The 19,678-nt window shown below is 38.8% G+C and overlaps 1 protein-coding gene across 1 annotated transcript in view; it reads right to left on the bottom strand.

Moving 5' to 3' along the window:
• Positions 1–2,316: 2,316 nt before the first annotated feature.
• Positions 2,317–19,678, bottom strand: part of sppl3 (signal peptide peptidase 3) — a 41,143-nt gene continuing 23,781 nt past the window's right edge. Inside the window, exons 3-11 of the mRNA XM_088319793.1 lie at positions 18,391–18,482; positions 18,187–18,306; positions 17,917–17,995; positions 15,531–15,643; positions 14,388–14,494; positions 10,174–10,337; positions 9,735–9,925; positions 8,064–8,173; positions 2,317–2,687 (exon numbers count right to left, since the gene is read on the bottom strand). Coding sequence (XP_088175919.1) covers positions 2,619–2,687; positions 8,064–8,173; positions 9,735–9,925; positions 10,174–10,337; positions 14,388–14,494; positions 15,531–15,643; positions 17,917–17,995; positions 18,187–18,306; positions 18,391–18,482 — 1,045 coding nt within the window. The 3' untranslated portion in view covers positions 2,317–2,618. The remainder of the gene's footprint in view (positions 2,688–8,063; positions 8,174–9,734; positions 9,926–10,173; positions 10,338–14,387; positions 14,495–15,530; positions 15,644–17,916; positions 17,996–18,186; positions 18,307–18,390; positions 18,483–19,678) is intronic.

Below are 19,678 nucleotides of genomic sequence, written 5' to 3'. Positions count from 1 at the left end.
CATTAAACCTGAAAAGAATGGGTAGCACAAGGAAATTTATTGTGTTGATTTAATAGAGAAAGGTGGAAAGACTGAAGCAAACTAAATGTTCGCAAGCAGGGAAAAGGTTTGATTCCGCCACTTTGAGCCTAAAGATCGTAAGGCCAAGTCCGACCTGATCCAAATTTCAGGCCGATTCGGGCCTTAATTGTCAATAGTTACTTTTGGGTTGGGTCAAGCTTCTTTTCCGCTATTTTTTTAATATGATCCACTCACTGTTCTTCTTTTTATATAGTCTCATTTAACTTATATTTTGTAACAACAAAGACAGGCTTTACGCATTGCACATGGCAGAACCATTTGCGTCATCATAATGCAGATTATTTCCAAAAGTAATTCCCAAAAACGAACCACAACAGGGTAAACTGATCCCAAATGAAGACCACAGCATTTACAGTTAGTCATATTTATTTACAGCACAATCCTGAACAAGGGAGGCAGACAAAAATGAATTTTTAAATGTGTGTGTGTGGAATAGAACTCAACTGGATTCATGTTTCATCACAACACGGTTCTTAATTTATTTAGTCACCATTTGTCTGTACAGAATCCATTCAGTCATTTTTGCCAGAGAGCTGCAATCCACTTGTTGGAGACCCCCAAAAAAGGAGGGAGAGGTTGAGGGGGCTCCATGTAGAAAAGAGTTGTCCACGATGATCGTCTTCAGCTATCTATATAGGTATATATATACATATATATACACACAAGGTATATATGTATACTTATATATGTATATAAATCTATATATTTTCTTGTCATGTCTATGAAGAGGTGATGGGGTTTGGGGTTTTGAAAATTCAGGCTTAGAGAGGGGTCTCGGGTCCCAAATATGGAGCATTTTTTTCTCTGCCCCGAGTTGCAAATGTCCCAAGTACAAACTCTGTACATGAGGGGGGCCTCTTAGAATAGGTCCGGTCCAGCCTCCAAAATTTTCGGCAGTAGCCCTCCGCAATGATTACAATGTACGCATAACATGCACCTCCGGAGTTGTAATCACCCCCCCCCCCCCCCATTCCCCCAGGAAAAACCCTGATAAAAAAACAACCTTCTGGCTTTCGTTACCCCCTTGTGGTATAAATTAAAAAATCTCTCACGAGCACCGACAATAGGTGGCAACACAAAAACAAAAAAATAATAAAAAAGCAGACTGGTTACAGAAAAAAAGACGTTAGCTTTAGTTCTAACTTCCATTGATCGTTTTTGAAAGTGATTCTCCACCAATCGTCAGGTCCATCATGCACGCACACACTCACGAGCACATTCAGCTTTATCTATACATGTAACCAAAGAAGATGTTCATCTCCTACTGACCCATCACAATAGTCAGGTCCTCATCACTTTTGCTTGCTCTGCGCCAACGACAATAAAAGGGGGCAAAAGGGGCACCTGGATAAACGTTACACGCCTTCAAATGAGTTAACATTCATTTATTTGAAGAAATATATTTTGGTAAAAAAAGAAAAAGAAAAAAAAAGTACACAATCCCATTCTGGCCTTCCCCTAAATTTGAAAACGAACCAAAAACGACTTTATAAACATTTTACAAAAAAGCTTTACACGCCAGTTAGAGTAGTTCGCTCGCATGGATGTCAACCTGACTATTGTCGCAGCTGGTCCGACTTAAAAGCAAATAAAAGCACCATTCACCCCATCACACATGCAGGCGCTTGACGACGGGAGCGGGAAACTAACCGCCGCCGACAACGGAAAATGTCGTCTTTTTCTTTTCGGTTGTTTTTGTGGCGGATTCGAAAAGGGTTCACGAGTCAACCGGCCGTCAGTTTCGAGTTTCCCCCCGCGGCTCGACGTGCTCTCCGACACAAATAAAAACCCGAGAGATGGCAAAAATACAAGTGTATACATATATACAAACGCAAGACACGCCCGCCGGGTGTGTGCTTTTGCGATTTAATAATGCATCGTTTTTCTGTATACGCAGAGAATAAAACCTTTTTTGAAATAAAATACATTGTTGTCTGTGCAGAACGGGGGAGCGAGGATAGCGGGGAAGGAGTCGAGAGTGTATGTTTTGTGTACACTCCCCTCCTTTCCTTCGCCGCATCTCCCCCTCCCGTCTCCACGGCGACGCTCGGTGCGTGCTTGACATCGCTCCAAAATAATATTAATAATAATGTCAAGAGTAATGACCACGACGACGCTAAAAAAATAGATATATAACAACCCCTCTCCCCCTTGATGTCTTACGACTGCAAGTCCACAAATGTAGGAGGGGAGGTCATGTGATCTGGTGTGTCAAATCAATGGAGGGGGGGGGGGGGGGGGGGGGCAAGACGGGAGGAAAGGGAAGTGAAACATGAGCAGGATGTACTATAATGAAGAGGAAGATGGGTTGTGCGTTTGCGATCCGCACACACTTGTGTCCGTCTGAGGCGGGGGGGCATGAGGGATGGGGTTTTTTTTTCGTAGATGGGTGGAAAGCATGAAGGAGTTGTGACGACATGGCCTCGCTGCGAGGGCGGCTGCTCGACTCCACCCCGGCCCCCTCCTTGGGAGCGGGAGGAGCCCGGGACCGCCGTCTTCTATCCCTCCGTTAGCTGGTCGCTAATCGCCTGGGTGCATCATACCTCCAGGAAGCGGGAGCTGGGCTTGGCGTGGAAGGGCTCGGACCACATGCGCCGCAAATCCCCCTGAAACGCACACGAGTTTACTTCAAGGGGAGAAAACTACGGTCACTTTCTTCAGTCTGGGTTACTAAGTATCTACATTTAAATAATTCAAAATAAACAGATTTGTATTTAAAGGTCTTTGTAAAGGGAATAAAAAGTTACCGTATTTTCTGCACCAGGTTAGGGCAGTGTTTTTTAACCTTTTTTGACACAAGGCACACTTATTTTCATGAAAACAATTTGAGGCACACCGCCCGTAGAAATTGTGTAAAGATGAATTGACAGTACCAGTTTCATGTTGGTGATTTTTTTACTTAAATTATCATGTTGCCAAAATGACTGTATAAAGCAGTGTTTTTAAACCAGTGTGCCGGGGCACACTATTAGCAGTGCTTTTCAACCTTTTTTGAGCCACGGCATGTTTTTTTACAATGGAAACATTTTGCGGCACACCACTAACCAAAAATGTTATAAAATGACACTGAACAGTATGTTTAATTATAATATAATTTATAATACCCCCAGTTTTTACAGTACAGACACTTGACAAGGACAAAATATTTGGACAAAATTATTAATAAATGTTTTATAAAATTGTAAATTTTAAAAAGTGACATTGGATAATTTCTCACGGCACACCTGACGATCTCTCCCGGCACTGCACTAGTGTGCCGCGAGACCTTGTCTACTTTCCCGTGGAATTTGCCCAATTTTATCTTTCCAAAAAATCAGGCCATCATTCAATATTTTTGCTTTCTTCAGACGAGAACTGTAATAGTCATCCATATCAGTAGGTGGCGGTAGATTTGTATATACTCTTTATATACCAATTATCTGCTCATGAGGTAGCACAGTACATTTAATAACATAATTTGTTTAACAAAGCGGTTTAAGATTGCACTGTAAAAAATAAAAACAAATAAAGCACATCATTCTTTTTTTATTTTAACTATCATTTTCTTCTTTTTGTATACTAATTACCTACTTATGGGGTAGTACAGTGAAATATTTCACATAACTTCATTTTTAAACATTTTCGACGGACGGTGTGCTTCGGAACTTTTTTATAAATAAAAGTATACCTTGGTTCAAAAAGGGTTGAAAAACATTGTTATAAATTATAAGCACCTTGAGGACTGAAAGTACTGTTGTAAATGGCTGTGTAAATAAAGTACTGTACATTTTACATTAACATTTTTAATCATTTGTGATCACCGTGGGTAAGGAAGTAAACCAAGTTATTCATTCTGGTTAATAATTTTGCTGTGATTTGGGGATTGTATTACAGTATTTGTTTCATCTGTTACTGTATTTTTATGATGTCATTCTTGAAAAATAAAAAAATAAAAATGAGCAAAAATTATTTTCTAATATAACCAAGCATGTTTCATTATATTCTAACTCTTTCAGTCTTTATTTTGTAAAATGTCAAGATAATATTTAAAATATGATTTTTACTTTATTCCATTGATTTTATTATTTTCTGTTGGAAAATGTTAAAAATAAATAAATGATCAATATATGTTCCTGATGATTGCTCATGAGCCGGAAAGTAAATGCTGCTACCTACCGGTATGGATGAATATTACAGCAGGGCGATCAATGGCAGAAAGCTTTTTTTTTTTTTTTTAAATACTAATAAAATTGGGCAATTTCCTGTGGCACACTAGACAAGGTGCCCCGGCACACTCATTGAAAGACACTGGGTTAGTGATTAGAGGATAGGATTTGGTGCGCCTACCAGTCCAGTTCGATCCCTGTTGCCACCATTGAATGCAATTGTGGTCAGCGATCGACTTATCAATGATTGTAAATATGGGATTGGATTTCCAACACTAACATGGATTATTTAATGAGTTTCCATATAAAGGATTTTTTAGCTATATACAACCAAAAAGGTGTCTTTTGGTATGGCACCTCGACTGTTAACTGTAGTTGAGATTGTGCCCTATGTATACTGGACAAAACCTAAATCCTATTTAGTGAAGTCCCGGCTTCACACAAGCTACAATCAGCTTTGCATGCGTCAATGCAGTAATTAATTGTGCACGCTTTATTTTATCCCCGAGCCATATGAATTCATAAAAAGAGCCATATATAGCTCGCGAGCCATAGGCTCCCGATCCCGGCACTAGACCATTAAGGATACAGACAGCACATGAAAATGCATTTTATTACATCATCACACTATTTTTAGTCACAGTACCTATTTGTTCATCTTATTGGGTCGGGCCGCAAAAAATATTGCCAGACAATAAACCCGTGCGTGTTCAAGAAAAGGTTAAGGAACACTGGAATACAGTATTGCTTTGCCCACTCGGAAAGTCTTTACGAAGCGCCCGAGATTCTGAACTGAAGCTTGAGCTGAGAAAGTGATACAAAATGTTATACCGATTTTTAATCACTTTCTGCTTCCTCATTTTTTTTTACATATCTGGTACTGTGACTAAAATATAGTGTGATAATGAGATGAGACCTAAGGCCTTTTCATGCGTTGTATCCCTGAAGGTCTACTGTAGGTTCAATTACCGTTGTATTCAATGCTATACAATTGTGAACAACAATCCATGTCACTCGTGGCCTAAGTGGTTAGGATTTGGTGTTCCTACCCTTGCCTCTGAGTTGATCCCTGTTGCCACTATTGTCATGCAACTGTGGTCAGTGATATTTATCGACTGATCAATTATTACACAAATATGAGAACACAATGTGAGCATATTAGGCGCACCGGATCAGAAAGAGCACATATTCAAATTTCTGGCCAATTTGGGTTCTTGGGTGCCCCATATAGCCAGGAAAATACAGTATGTTTTTTTCTAATGAAGGTTACCACATTGAGTCACACAGACTAAATCATAATGCTCATGAGCTGCCCCCCATCACTATGGTAACCAAAGCCTTATATTGGCATTAGCTGGAAAAAACATACATTTTAACCGGAGCCGCATAAGTGGGTATTACCAGTAGGGATGGGACATAACATTGTTATAAAACATTTCGGAATTTATCAACCAATTTGGATAATCAATAGAAAAAAGTGAGAGAAATCGGCTAAACAATTGTGTCATGTCCGAGAACTAACGAGAAATAACATGGAATGAAGCACACAGAAGAATGCACCATTGATATTGTGTAGCATTCGAAACTTAAAAAAAAAATGCTTTTGATTCTCAAAAATGTTTAATGACCCCCATTTGGAGCTTGGTATGGAATACAGACGCTGCCCTACTTAAGGATGAGATCGCTCGTAAATTGAATTTGTTCGTAAATTGCTTCAGTGCTTTATTTTGTATGTTTAAGGTTTATATAAGTAACCTGTATTGTTTTGTACTAAAAAATAAACATTTCATAAAATAATATGCTCTATAAAGATAAATAAAGTTAAGTTTAACTTACTTTTGGAGGATGAGTTACAAGAGTTAGGCCCTTTCTCCTCCGTGATAAAAAAGTGGCCGAAAAAAAGCGTTCCGATCATTTTATCAACCGCATCAAGCTTTCTTATTCCACTTTCATTTCACAAGAAACAGCTTGCTTCTTCATGACACTTTACACCAACCATATTGGTGGATGCAAGATATATTAAACAGTAAACACGTCAAAGTTCCTAGCGCACTAGAAATACAGTAAAGAATGTTTACACACGACCTAGGAAGAGGCAGCGTTTTTTCTCCTTCGGGGTGGATGCTGGGTGAGCTCTCACAGCGCCACCACAAGCCGGCGGAAAGAAGCACTACAGTACTGCCCTTTAATGTACTTGGAAAAAGGTGCACACAATACGAAATCTAACTTATAGCCATGTCCAGATATTTTTCTACATCCGGAAAAAAATGTTCGTATCTACAGTTTGACGTAAGTCGAATGGTCGTAAGTAGCAGAGCGTCTGTACAATGGTTTTTATCATCATCGATAACAATAAAGTGAAACATCATAAGCATCAAGATTAAACATTGCACTCCAGGGAAAATATTTAATAAATCCTTTAGAGAGAAAAGTAAGATAAAAGACTGCAAGCATAAATAGGCAAATTTGTTTACAACGTAATGCTTAGAGACTTACCTACTTGGCAATAGTAGCGCAATGTAAAATATTAGGTCATCGTATCAATGGTGCAATGAAAAGAAGTTCAATAACATTGAACAGCAAGACAAATTCCAAAATAAGTCACGAGAAATAGTATTCATGGTTTCGCGCGCTTGTTTGTGATAGTGATGGCCCTAGGGAAGAAACTGCTATACATACAATAAGTATTCTCGCTTCTCTTTTATATATTAAAGAAGCTCTACAAGACTTTCTACTAGCTGCTGCCATCTCCTGGCTTGTGTCATCATTAGAGCCTTAGTCAGCTCATTGATGATGGGCTTGCAAGTACAAGCATTTTTTAGGGCGGCAGTAGCTCAAGTAAAGCGCAGGTTCGATTCCTGGCTCCTCCGTGTTATATGTCGAAGTTTTCTTGGGCAAGATACGTAATCCCTATTGCCCCTGAAGATCAGGTAGTTGCCTTGCATGGCTGACGCTGCTATCGGTATGCAAGTCTGTGTGAATGGGTAATAGTGAAGCACATTGTAAAGCGTTTTGGGAGGTTTTCCATGACTTGAAAAGTGCTATATAAAAGCAGACATTTACATTTAGACACGCTCAAATAAACTCTTCTTTTGTCATCTTTATTGGGGGTTTGGGTTGGCGATTAGACTCTACTAGAAGCAGGCCTTTTCTTACTTTCGCTATTTTCTGCCCGCACTAAAACATTTTAAGAAAATAACACTCCAGGGACGAGCATGAAGTCGGTCTCCAGGAACCCCCAAACCCCCGATTCTCCTAATTAATGTGTTCTGCCCGGAACAGCTTTGCTCAAAGTAAGATTAAAGCAGATAGGTGTAGTTCATAAAGGCTCTCTGAACTCCGTTGGGCATCGTTAACACATACTTAATAGTGAAAATGTTTAACTTTCAAGTTTTTGCAGGACACCTCAAACCATGCACCCCTCCTTCAAAAATTTAGGAGAATAAATTTGCCAAAAATAATATTGGATGCAAAATTATTTATTAGGATGGCACTTTTCAAATTCAAGTCAAAATTATTCAAAATGTTGTTTTTTTCTAATTTAAGAAGAAATTTAACATAATTTGGAGTTGAATTGTGCTTGATGCTTATGTGTTAGATATTATCAAATTGGATTTCTTTTGAAAAATTATGACTTTGAAAACCTTTGTTCATAAATTTCAAACACATTGTAATAATAGGCATTCCAACGGTATCCAAAGAGAACACAAATCCAATACCAAAAGGGATTATATTGACTGTAGACTTTCAAATGAAGTCATCACTTCTGCTGCATTGCTTGACATATCAACCGTTTAATCAATCAATCAATGAGTGAAGGAGCAGCCATGGACGTACCTTCAGGTAGGCCATAGTGAGCAGAGGCAGCAGGGTGAAGGGCACCAGGTAGAGCAGAGCAGGCTGAGCAGCACGATGGATCCTGGATGCCACGGTGGCTGTCAAAAGACCTAGGAAAGGTGGAGGAGGGACTTTTACTAAATTGATTTGGAATGATTGGTTATTATTAGGTTCTCCTCACCCAATAAGATTACCAAAAAATATCAATAACGACAACATTAGCCTTTTATTTATTGAAATTATCATGACAAAGCCCCTTCCATTGGAAACCACCCACTTTCCAATACACCCAAACAAATTTTTTTTACATTAACTTGCAGATACATTTGCTATAACCATGAAAAACAAATGATAACAGCTTTGAGAAAATCAATTTCACTAAGGTTGGTGTGTACGGTGTATGAATTCCTCTCGTAGAAATGCTGAATGGTTTTGTTGAAATACTTGTAGAATAGAGTATGCACGTTTTTTCCCCAGCGGCTGCCTCCCAGCTTTTTCGGTTGTCGAATTTAGATCCCCTTTGTTGACAGACAGCAGTGTAAAAATCGATGGAGCAGACTTGATTTAAAATGCAATTGCCGCGTCGTTCTCTCAGTCCAAGCATCAATTTTAAAATAAAATTCTGGGAAGAGTCCAGATATTTTGATAAGCTAATGACGTGCTGGGAATAAGAATGTTCTAGTATTGGTACTTGCTTATAATATCCATTAAATCAAGGGTCTCCAACGTGGTGTCGGCAGGCACCAGTTAGCCCCTAAGAACAGCCGAGTAGCCCGCAGTCAGGTTCTGAAAATAGTTCACCGGTGATGGGTCATTGTAATTTTCCAGAGAATTTAATTTCTAACTGGCATCATGTTTAAGTGGTTGATTGAACATATCTGATCTCAACTTCTAATAGTTACAACAAAGTAATAACATAGGTTGTTATTTTAGAAATACATATCAAACTATTGGCTAGTGCCAATCAACAAAAAGTAGCCTTTAGCTTCAAAAAGGTTGGTGATCCCTGTATTAAATAACACTGAGATGCAGAGCAGATTTTAAAAGGTTGATTACCTGATTTAAAACGTAGTCTATTACAGATTTAATGTACTTAACAGTTTGATAATAATGCCAAAATGCAAAACTCTCGAGTAGTGGCCAAAACTGACAGCGATATGTTTATACCATTAGTGCATTACGTTCCCAAATAAAAGAAATCCCATTATTTATTGTTTTAAAACCGAACATTTTCCTTCCAGGTCATGAATTATTGGCAACTTCCTGTTCCTACCATTTCAAACTTCTAGTTTCAGATTAAAACACCATCGCAAGAGAGTGGTCACTGTTCGATAATTGGGCCAATATCGGCATGGATACTGATGACTGGTATCGACACTCGCTCATCTCTAGTTTAGATGGTGAAACCTTTGCCTCCGTTTGAGCTGAGAAAAACACTGGTATGAAACTGGAATCACATTGATAGTCTAGTTAGTCTGACATGCATGTGGCTATCAGACTAGAGATATGTATTAAAATACTCTTTCATCAATTTCTTTGAAGGTTCTGAGTGAAAGAGTTCCAACCAATACTAAGAAAAGCAAAGTATTTATCATATTACTAAATGTTTACCAGTAAAGTGTATACCTGTCCATCTAAAGTCCACGTACCCATACTTGATCCCTCGCTTACCCACAAAGTATCCGATGAGGGTGCAGTGGAAATAGGAGACTCGCTGCATGCGTCCCGGAACGTTCCCCGGGCCGGAGGCCTCCCCGCTCGCTTGCTTCTTGTAGTTGTCGTAGCGCAGGACGAAGCACAACAGCAGCCCCGGCATCACAATGTCTCCAATTCCCAGCATCGAAAAATGACTCCCTGTAGAGCTGTGACACAGCAGGGAAAAAGAGCCATGTTTGGAATATTAAAATTATTCAATATCTTGTCATTGTGTGCAAATAAAGGACAAAGACACCAATTTGGGGGAGAAATGTTCTTTAACAGCCCACTGAGGCTGTAATGCTCATTGGAGCGGAAAATTAAAAGTCGTGCAGGAAAAAAAGCGGAGAAAAATAAATTCAATGCAAAAAAAGAAGTGAAAGAAAAAGTCAGGGAAATCAAAAGTCATCCCTACCTAGGAAATACTAGTTTTCCAGGTAAGGAGAGGCGGGGTACGTCCCGGGCCATCCCCGGCCCCAGGTGCAGTTTCCTGGACAGGACGTCGATGGGGTTTTCAGCAGGCTGGGTGGCCACTTTCACCATTACGTTACTGTTGAAGATGTATGCTGAGAAAAACACCTGAAGGGAAACACAGGCACCAATACATTATGTTACTCCGCTTGCATCGGCGGTTGCTAAGCGCCCAACCACGGATGCTCACTATAGTGGCTAAAAGTGATCTTTTGCTTTTATTGGTCTGTGATGCATCCCCCAATCCAATTTAATGTTAATGTGACACTAAACCCTTATGGCTTGCTCCAGGGAGTCTTAGTCTCTTGTGAAATTTACTGAACAACAGTAGTAAAATACTTTCTAAAGACATGGCCAAACAATTTAATCCCAGCCGATTAGTGCCCACAGAACTCATCTGTGTTTTAAGATCTTGATTTGAATAAAACAAACATGATCTTATCCTTTGTGTGCACATTCCCACTTAACTGAGATAAATGTAACAAAAATTAGGTATGCTTCCAGGTTACACATCAGTGAAAAAAATTGAGCCAAGATACATTAACCCCTTATCGTTTCTGTCAAATTTGCCTAAAATTTCAATAAAGACATACCCAAAGTAAATTGAATGCTGTTTTTGAACCGTCTGGAGATTATGGACGGATTTGGTCTCATTTGTAAAATAAGACTTTGTCCCAGACTGAAAAAAAAACAATGCAAGTACAACTAACATCGAGTAATCTGAGTTGGAACACATAGGAATATACGTTTTTATTCTCCCCTGATTTATTCTTTGCAATCAAATGCTTGCAGATGAGTGTGGCATGCGCATCTTAGCTGGAAAATAGGTGAGACAATAGCTAGATGCCTTACGCAGTCTCCTGTCAAATTTAAACACAATCTGAATAACAAGATATTACTAATTTTTCTACTAGTACATCTCGGCGTTTCCAAAAGAGGCCATGTGGAGACGACCAGTTTACAGCTCTAAAAACTTTGCATTTGTGCATTTTAGTTTGGCCAATTTGTAGACATAGTGAAAGAGTTGTAAATGTCTGACTTCTCTTTCCAAAAGTCAATCACTGATGGTGCACACTTGTGTGTAATAATCATGCATAAAAGTACATCCCGTATTTAAATTGCGCATGTTTTTTTAAAACTCTGATTTCGTAAATTTACGTTGGGATTTTCTTTGGGTTAACTAATGTGTCAATCCACATTTGAATTGGCTATGGACTTTTATAATAAGTCATGGCGTTTTTTTCCCAATATAGGTCCTCATAGGTAGTCACAGGCTAAGACCCGTAAAAAAGATTGAAATTGGCCAAGAAAGGTGTCAATCAAAAGTTCAGAGGCTAACGGAAGTATTGGAAATCATGACGAGTCTGTTTATTTTTTAAAGAGGAGTAATAGAGCCAAACAGACTGATTGCAAATAAGAGCGTGAAACAATGCAGGAATGCTTTCAGAGGTTTTTTCTTTTTTTTCTGTCGGCATTATCATGTGTTTTGGAGTAAACATTTCACACTGATGGACTTACTGGACTCTTGTGAACGTGACCACACCATATTCCTAGCACTTTTGGGTGAGCTATCCTGTTTTTATAGTTTTTAGGTATTTTGTTTCAGACTGATCGTAATGTTTCTGTGATAAGTATATTTACAAAAGGTCATACATATCCCGAATCCCAAGAGTTTAAGGTTTCCAATGATATGTAGCATGACGCATTTCAATGACTAGTGACAATGTGAAGACTTTGTTTATCAACAGTCTGACAGGCCGCTGGTGTTGATAAACCCTGAGGGGTTAACATAAAATAGCTTATAAAGTAGATTTAGTAATAATCATGATAACCTCTCACCAATTTAAAACCATATTGACCTAATATGAAATTTGGGACTGAACACAAAGCCATCGTTTTGAATAGCAACAAACTAGTACAGAGTTGAATTGTCCCTATTGCCATCTAGTGGAGAAGCATTTAATATTCCGCTTTATATCGACTGGCATGGATAACAAAAAAAAAACCTTGCATGAAGGTTTAAAAAAAAAATCTGTTCTTTAAGGAGAAATTGGGTATTGCCACAGGCACACCTGAATCTTTCACTAGGGCGTCTCGCTGCAGTGGTTGTAATCACAGTTGAACACAATGAAGATGCAATTTGCCTAATTACAAAGCAGCACACCATCTAAATTGTCAGGGGATGTTACCTGCTCTTAAGATTTAAGCTTTGAATAGGAATTGAAACGGCAAAAAGAAATATCTGCCAATATACTTTCCAAATTAAAACAAAAAGTATTAATTTATGAATAAATTAAGTAATACATCACTGTTGATGGCAGAGTTGTTTAATGCCATTTTAGATTAATGTGGTAAATCTCATATGTCAAAGTCGATGCCTGTGGAGCGTATGTGGCCCGCGAGAAGGTATTCTACGACCCCCGACATGATCTTGAACATTATTGTATCATAAATCACTTAGCATTTTTTTTTAACTGTACTGCACTTCCCCTTTAAGAAAGTTTTACTAGATTTCTTTTTACTTTGTCTGATTATATCTCAGTAAAACTACATTTTCAAAAATATTTCAATTGAGTGAATAAAAGTAAATTGCCATTATTTTCTTTGCGGAAATAGAACCTAAAGGCTACTGATGGTGCCTGAGAAATGGATGCTGGCGTTGGCGAGGCAGCTTCTAGCAACAATCTTCTTAATTAAAAACATTAGAAAATTGAAAGTAAATACAACATTAGCAACTAGCATTAAGAGCTGCTTTTATCTTTTTTGTTTGTGTTGTGGGGATTTTTATATACAGTGAAGGAAATGTGTCATTTTGTGCCCATCGAAAATATAATTACTGACCGAGCCATTAGAAAATATTGTTTTATTGATCAAGTCGTATTGCAATTATTTTTTTTAGGTTTTCAGTAACTTCAATTAGTTTCATTAGACTATAAGAAGCATTTGAAAATGTGGCCATCAGTCTGGCCCACTGCTTACAGTCAATTTTTTGATTCGGCCCTCCTTCCATTTGACTTTTGCACCCTGTTGTAAATTGTCACTATCATGTGAATAGCACACATCTCCATTTTTTCAGGAAGAGAGAAAAAAACGCCGTTATTCCTCAACGATAAATTGGAGGTATATTTGCTTTTCCACAAAAGCAGCGGGATCTTTCTTTTAATATTGACATAATTAAAAAAACATTATGCCCTGCAATTGGCTGGCAACCAGTCCAGGATATCCCCTGTCCTGTCAGCTTGGGTGGACTCGAATTAGAATAAGCGCCTGGAAAATCAATTCATGAAAGAAAACAATTACGCTTTAAACAACTTGTTAAAAGCTGTTGAGGGATGTTTTTGATGATGAACAAAAGAACAAATTTCAAAGAGAGTTTTCTTTCAATTCATTAGACAGTGACAATGTGCTCAGTGCCTGCTCGGAGTGAAAAAGCTGCTGAACCTTATTTTTGGCATATTTTAGGCTTAAGCCATAGTATAGCTCGATTTACAGGGAGAATTCGGCCACAAGTCATGAAAACTGGTCTCGTGGATGACATCTCACAGTGTGGATGAGTTTCTATTGAGTGTTTTTCCTTACATGGTTTCTATGTGTCCTTTTACAGTTCTCCAGCATCCGTATTTAAGTATTAAAGGTGCAAAATGTTTTGATTAGAAGTTTGTTGTTGTTGTGGGTTAACAAACTGCTCTGTCTTTTGGCATGTGACTATACTCGTACTGTCGGCCTAAAATCAATTCATTTTGTTCCATTTGTAATTTAAAATGTCACAGTTATAGGAAATATTCAATCAAGAATGTTAAGTGGTTTATTATCTTGTGAAGCAGTGCTTATAATTTGTGAGGAAATATAGAAGGATGCCTATAGTTAAAAAAAAAAAAAAATCATTGAAAGATTAAAGGAGAACAGAGGCTAAGATTCAGTGACTGATCCTTAATGTCCCATAATCAGGCTTACCCATGATTGACAGAGGCAATATCATCATCTGAGGTTCATAAATCACAGCGACAACAACTAAAGTCAACAACACGACAACGGCATTTAAATGTGTTGCTCAAACTAATTTTCGAGACAGCGAGCTGATGAGAATGAACTTGTCCTAATGCATCACAGCAGAGTGTATGTGTGTAAGTGTGTAAGCAGTTCTGCTGATGTCCGTACCCAGAAAACATCATAGATGAGCAGCCCTGACAGCAGCAGGCAAGACACCTTCAGACTGGGCAGCCGCACAAAGGCTATCATGGCCACGCACAAGCCCATGGCCAACGCTACAAAAAAGGAAAAACACATTAAAATATGTTTTCTCATTTATAAATAAACATTCATAACTACAAATGCCTGGCTGATTATTTGCATTATTTAAATGGAGTTCATGCTATCCAGAGCTTGGTTGTCCAGCAGGCATTACATTACTGGTACTTAATATCGTTTACATTCCACAAAGGGGACATATCCCTCCGTAGATTTTTCTAAATTAAACAAACAAAAGTATCGTGGTACCCTGTTTTTACGAGCTTAATTCGTTCCAGGATGTTGCTAGTAGCTCAAACTTTCCACATATAAAATGATTAAAAACTAATCAATCTGCTCCTATTCTCCCAGAAGCATACAAAAAAACAACCATAAAAGCACATCCTACTTATAGTTACTATTTTAATGCATTTGTAGTTGAACATAAAAAAGTTATAATATGATATTAACCAATAAAGTTAGTATGAGCGCCATAACGAATGTTAGCACGTGCTGCGGAGGAAAGGGGTTGCAAGGAGGATTCACAGAGATCGCATACGTGTCAGTTTATACATTTCCCCCGTCTTTTATATTTTTTTGGGTGTGGATAAATTACCAATGTATACGCTGTGTAACAATTTTTATATCGAGGGAAAAAAATAATAAAATAGACCCATCTCGTCTTGCCCATTTTGGGTCACCAGTCATTGTTGATTGCTAGTATTTTACATAACCGGTCTTGGAGTGAGTAAATAGTTGCTTTGTTGCATTTGTAAGGTTTACTATTGCTTAATAGGATTGTTTGCAAGCATCAATGAGGGGAAATACTGGCGGCGGTTGACCGGTATGAGACCAAGAGACTTGATGATAGGTACGCATTTATTGTACACTTTAAATAGTCACTGTAACTTTAAATAATGAACAAATAACCATGCCATCTTCAAATAAGGGGTTTCATCTCCTAAATATTTTTCCCACTAAAATGTAGGCGTTCAGCATATTACGGAGCACTCTATAAACATAGCCGTGCTGAACTCTTCTAAATGGCACGTGAGTGGTGGTGGTGTGACGCACCGTCCATGAGGAGCCAATGTCCGGTCAGCACCCAGATGAGCACCAACATGACGGAGAGGGAGAAGGACAGCAGCTCGGCCAGAGTAAAGCGGCCACAGCAGCCGAATGAGATCCTGCAGTCGAAATCAGGAGAAAGAAAACATTCAGAGCCAACACCGCTGACACACAAAAAACGAAGAGGCCTAGGATAATAATGACTGTGCAAGTCACTGCCACTCCTTGTGGTGAACCACTGCAATGGAACAGATCCACTGTCCACACGCCACGCTAAACCTAACATTTAGGAGGCTGCATGAAGAGCTCTTTAATATATTTTTTAACTATTAAACAATCTTTTTTTTTTCACTTGAGGATAAAAACATTGTGATAAACGCAAAGTATAAAGAAGATTGTTTGCAAAAAATTATAATCAATTCCAAGAATCACACAGACTGCTAAACTCATACATGTTTCTATTTATTTTACATTAATAGAACAGCCTAATGAGATGCTGCGGCATGACTTCATAGGTTACTTCACACCTGACATACATAGGAATTGTGCAAAAACTGCAACAGTTTTGCAATGTGGAATAAAATCCTTCTGACCATTGTCCATTTCACATCCTAAATTATGGGAACTGCTTGCTTGAGGTTACTGCTGTCAAAGAAGGACTGACTATTATAACCAATGGTTTACTTTTTCCTCCGACTTATCCGTCCACTCTTGCAAAACAAAAACTCAGGAACTCGTCAAACTGGAGGATGTGTAGCACAGCCTGACCAAGAATAAATGGCTGCCAAACACCAAAAATGCAGATTTTGAAATGAATATTTTGAGCAGAGCACTCCTTACACCGCATGAGCTACCGTCAAATTCGGACTATAAGCATCGACTTTTCCCCAAAGCTTTCGACCTTGCAGCTTGTGAAATGATGGGGCTAATTTGTGCATTTTTTAACGGCCGCCAGGGGCACCCAAGCAGTAAAAGGTCAAAGCGGGACAGGTGGAATATGTGTGTCAAAGAAGACGCAAGTTTAATGTAACTTTGCGCTTTGTGCATGGATAAAACCACCGTGAACAGACTGTAATCATGGAAAATGTGTCAAACGAAATGGGAGTACTGACTACCACATTGGGAATACTTTTACAAGTCTGTTTATTTGTAGATGGAAATAATGTGGTGAAGCGACCGGATTACAAGAAGCAACGTCCAACGAAGTAGAAATATTTAAGGCAGATTCCTATTTATCTGTCGGCATCATAGTGTGTTTTGGAGTAAATATTTTACACGGTCAGATTCTATGGATTGTCCAGGATGTAACAAAGTCATTTTCCTGGATATTCAGAGAAGATGAAGACGGCCAGGGGACTTACTGGTAAGTTACCTCGGCTTTATAGTTTTCTGGTATCATAGTTCAGACTGATTGTGATGTTTCTCTGATGAATACATTTTGGAATAGTCATCTTGAATCCCAACAGTTTAAGCTTTCCAATGATATGTAGCATGACAAATTTCAGTGACTGGTGACATCGTACAGACGCGTCTTTGTTAATCAAAAGTCTGTCAGTCCGGAACGTATAATATTAAAACTCATTTTTTGTGTACTATCTTTCTTTGTAAATTTCTCATGTTTCAAAATGGACACATGCGACATATAGTCAGGTGCGGCTTATGTATGTACAAAATGTTTTTCTTTTAAAAATGCACTGGGTGCGGCTTATAATGAGATGCGCCCTATAGTCCGAAATTTGCAGTAGTTTCGATCAACCTTTAAAAAAAATTTTTTTAATTACAATGACTGTCGGGGTTTTATAGGGGGAGAACAGTACAGTAAGAAGCCACCAACCAGTCAGTGGTGTAAAATGCCACTTGTCCAATTACAGCAATGATACAGCAGCTCACCGATTTTCGTCATAAGGACTATCACTTGTAGTAAATGAAAATGTATTTCCAAAAAGCTTGCCTGCAATCAATACCAAAGACTATCAAATTGAGTAAATAACAGCTACGAGAAAATACAGTTGTGTGCAACTTTGACACTTGTGAAGACAAGCAGTGTGTAAATTAAGTGAACTTTCATTTCACAATCCTCCAGTAAATTTTACTATTAGTCCCAGGGAAATAATCAAATTCATTTTATTAATTTGTCAATTAAAAATTGTCAATTTGAAAATGTGCTAGCTCGTGAAAATGAGGCTTAGTCAACCACTAATACATCGTGCCAGTTGGAAATCAAATTTCATCACAATGACCAATTTTCAGAACCTGTCCACAGGCTACTCAGATGTTCTCAGTGGGTATAGACTTGACATAAAAATCTAGATTTTATTTTTGGGACATATCACCCAAACCGATATAAGGACAAGTTAACCAAGCGGTAATATATAATGAAAAAATATCTTACTTGTTCTGTGGGGAGCATGGCCTCGTCAGATACTGGCACATTGGCAACAAGAGGAACGCAAAAGCAATTGTAGCGAGCACTGAGGATGAGAAAGAGAGCATGGAACAGCAATGAGATACAGTCAGCTCATTCGCATCCTTTTTGTGTCCGCTTGACGGAGCAACTAATGATCTTTGCACTCCCATCAGCTGAGCACAAAAAAACCCGCTACAGTGTGTATAAGCCTTACAGGCGCTCGTTTGTTGTGGTTTTGCACTCTGCGGCGCTTACCTGCCGTGCAGATGGTGAAGACCACCTGGACTGAGTCAAAGAAGAAGAACATGACTAGCAGAGAAACAGAAGCTCCTATTGGTAGGAAAAGCGCCTGCGTCGAGTCTATAGTCTGAATACCTGCAGCACAAACAAACACAAAAAACACTTAATCGGCATTTTCAGCACACCATAAAATACTGATAACCGGGTGAAAAAACACACTATTGTTTGTGTTGCTGTTGTTGAAGGAGCCCGGGTTGGTGATGTTACCATCTTTGTCCTTCTCTTGGTTCTCACAGTCCATGTTTAATGACCTGCGGCAGAGATGAGAGTGCTGTAAAGAAGCCTCACACTTGTAGCTTATTTCAACTATTTGGCACTCAATTTAATTGAAGCAAATTACTGACACTTGTCTGAAGTGCCATTGACTTGTTGGCCACAGTGGTAGAGGCAAATTGAATGCACTTGCTTAAAGACTGGCAGGACTCGTCTAGGTTCGAACAGCAAGCCAGATATAAAATATTGGATGACGCTGAGAGAAAAATTGACTACAGCAGTTAATGAACACAAATGACAAATTCTTGAACAAAATTAGGATTCCCCCTCTGTATTGGTATCAAATGTTTTGGTGAAGGAAAATAGTCAAGTCATGTTTATTTGTATAGCCCTTAATCACTAAGAGTCTCAAAGGGCTGCACAGACCACATAATATTGCAAACTACAGACTTACAACGCCATCCCCTGATCTAAAACCACCATGAGGGCAAGGAAAAACTCAAAAACCTCAACATGAGGAAAATGATGAAACCTTGAGAAGGGATTGCTCATGAGGTAATCCCCCTTCCAGTATGACCAGGCTGCAATGGATGTTGCAATAACAAATGATACTCAAGTAGCAATCATTTATCCCATTTTAGGACCATTGTGTTCTGTACAGCAAATGGGACACGTTGGCGGGTTTATTCTATCAATTTATCAATATCATATGGTCAGATTACATTTCACGCAAGAGCTCTTAATGTAAACGTCACGGTAGTTACTATGTTTTCACTGGGGGAAATGATGCAGAAACTCCATCCCTGTGATGTGATTGCTAAAGTTGTATTGTAAAGTCTCCATCATTTCTTTTCCAAACGGTGATTACTGCAGTCACCGGATTCGATTTACTGTGTCTTGATGAAAAACTAAGTTGGGGGGCTCAAATTGAGTATGCACCTCCATGCCTGTGAGGCCATGTACCTGCCATCGAGGCTGCTGTAAATCAGCACGTTGTGGGTGTTTTTCTAATGCTACAAAGCCATTGAAAAAAAATCATTTCAGGTGTAGTCCAGAGCGTTTGCTATGCCGCCAAAATCATTACCATACCAGTGATGGTTCCGGCTTAACCTTCAGAAGAACCTTGCAAACTGATAATGTAACTGTGCACTTAATGGATTGAGGACGAGGAAGCATTACTTTTTCATAATCCCGTCATAATCCTTACAATTATGACAATTAACTTTATTAAAAC

The sequence above is a fragment of the Urocampus carinirostris genome, chromosome 16 (genome assembly GCF_059441175.1).
Source record: "Urocampus carinirostris isolate Australia breed hairy pipefish chromosome 16, RoL_Ucar_1.0, whole genome shotgun sequence".
Lineage (NCBI taxonomy): Eukaryota > Metazoa > Chordata > Actinopteri > Syngnathiformes > Syngnathidae > Urocampus > Urocampus carinirostris.
This window is presented reverse-complemented; position numbering and strand designations above follow the sequence as displayed.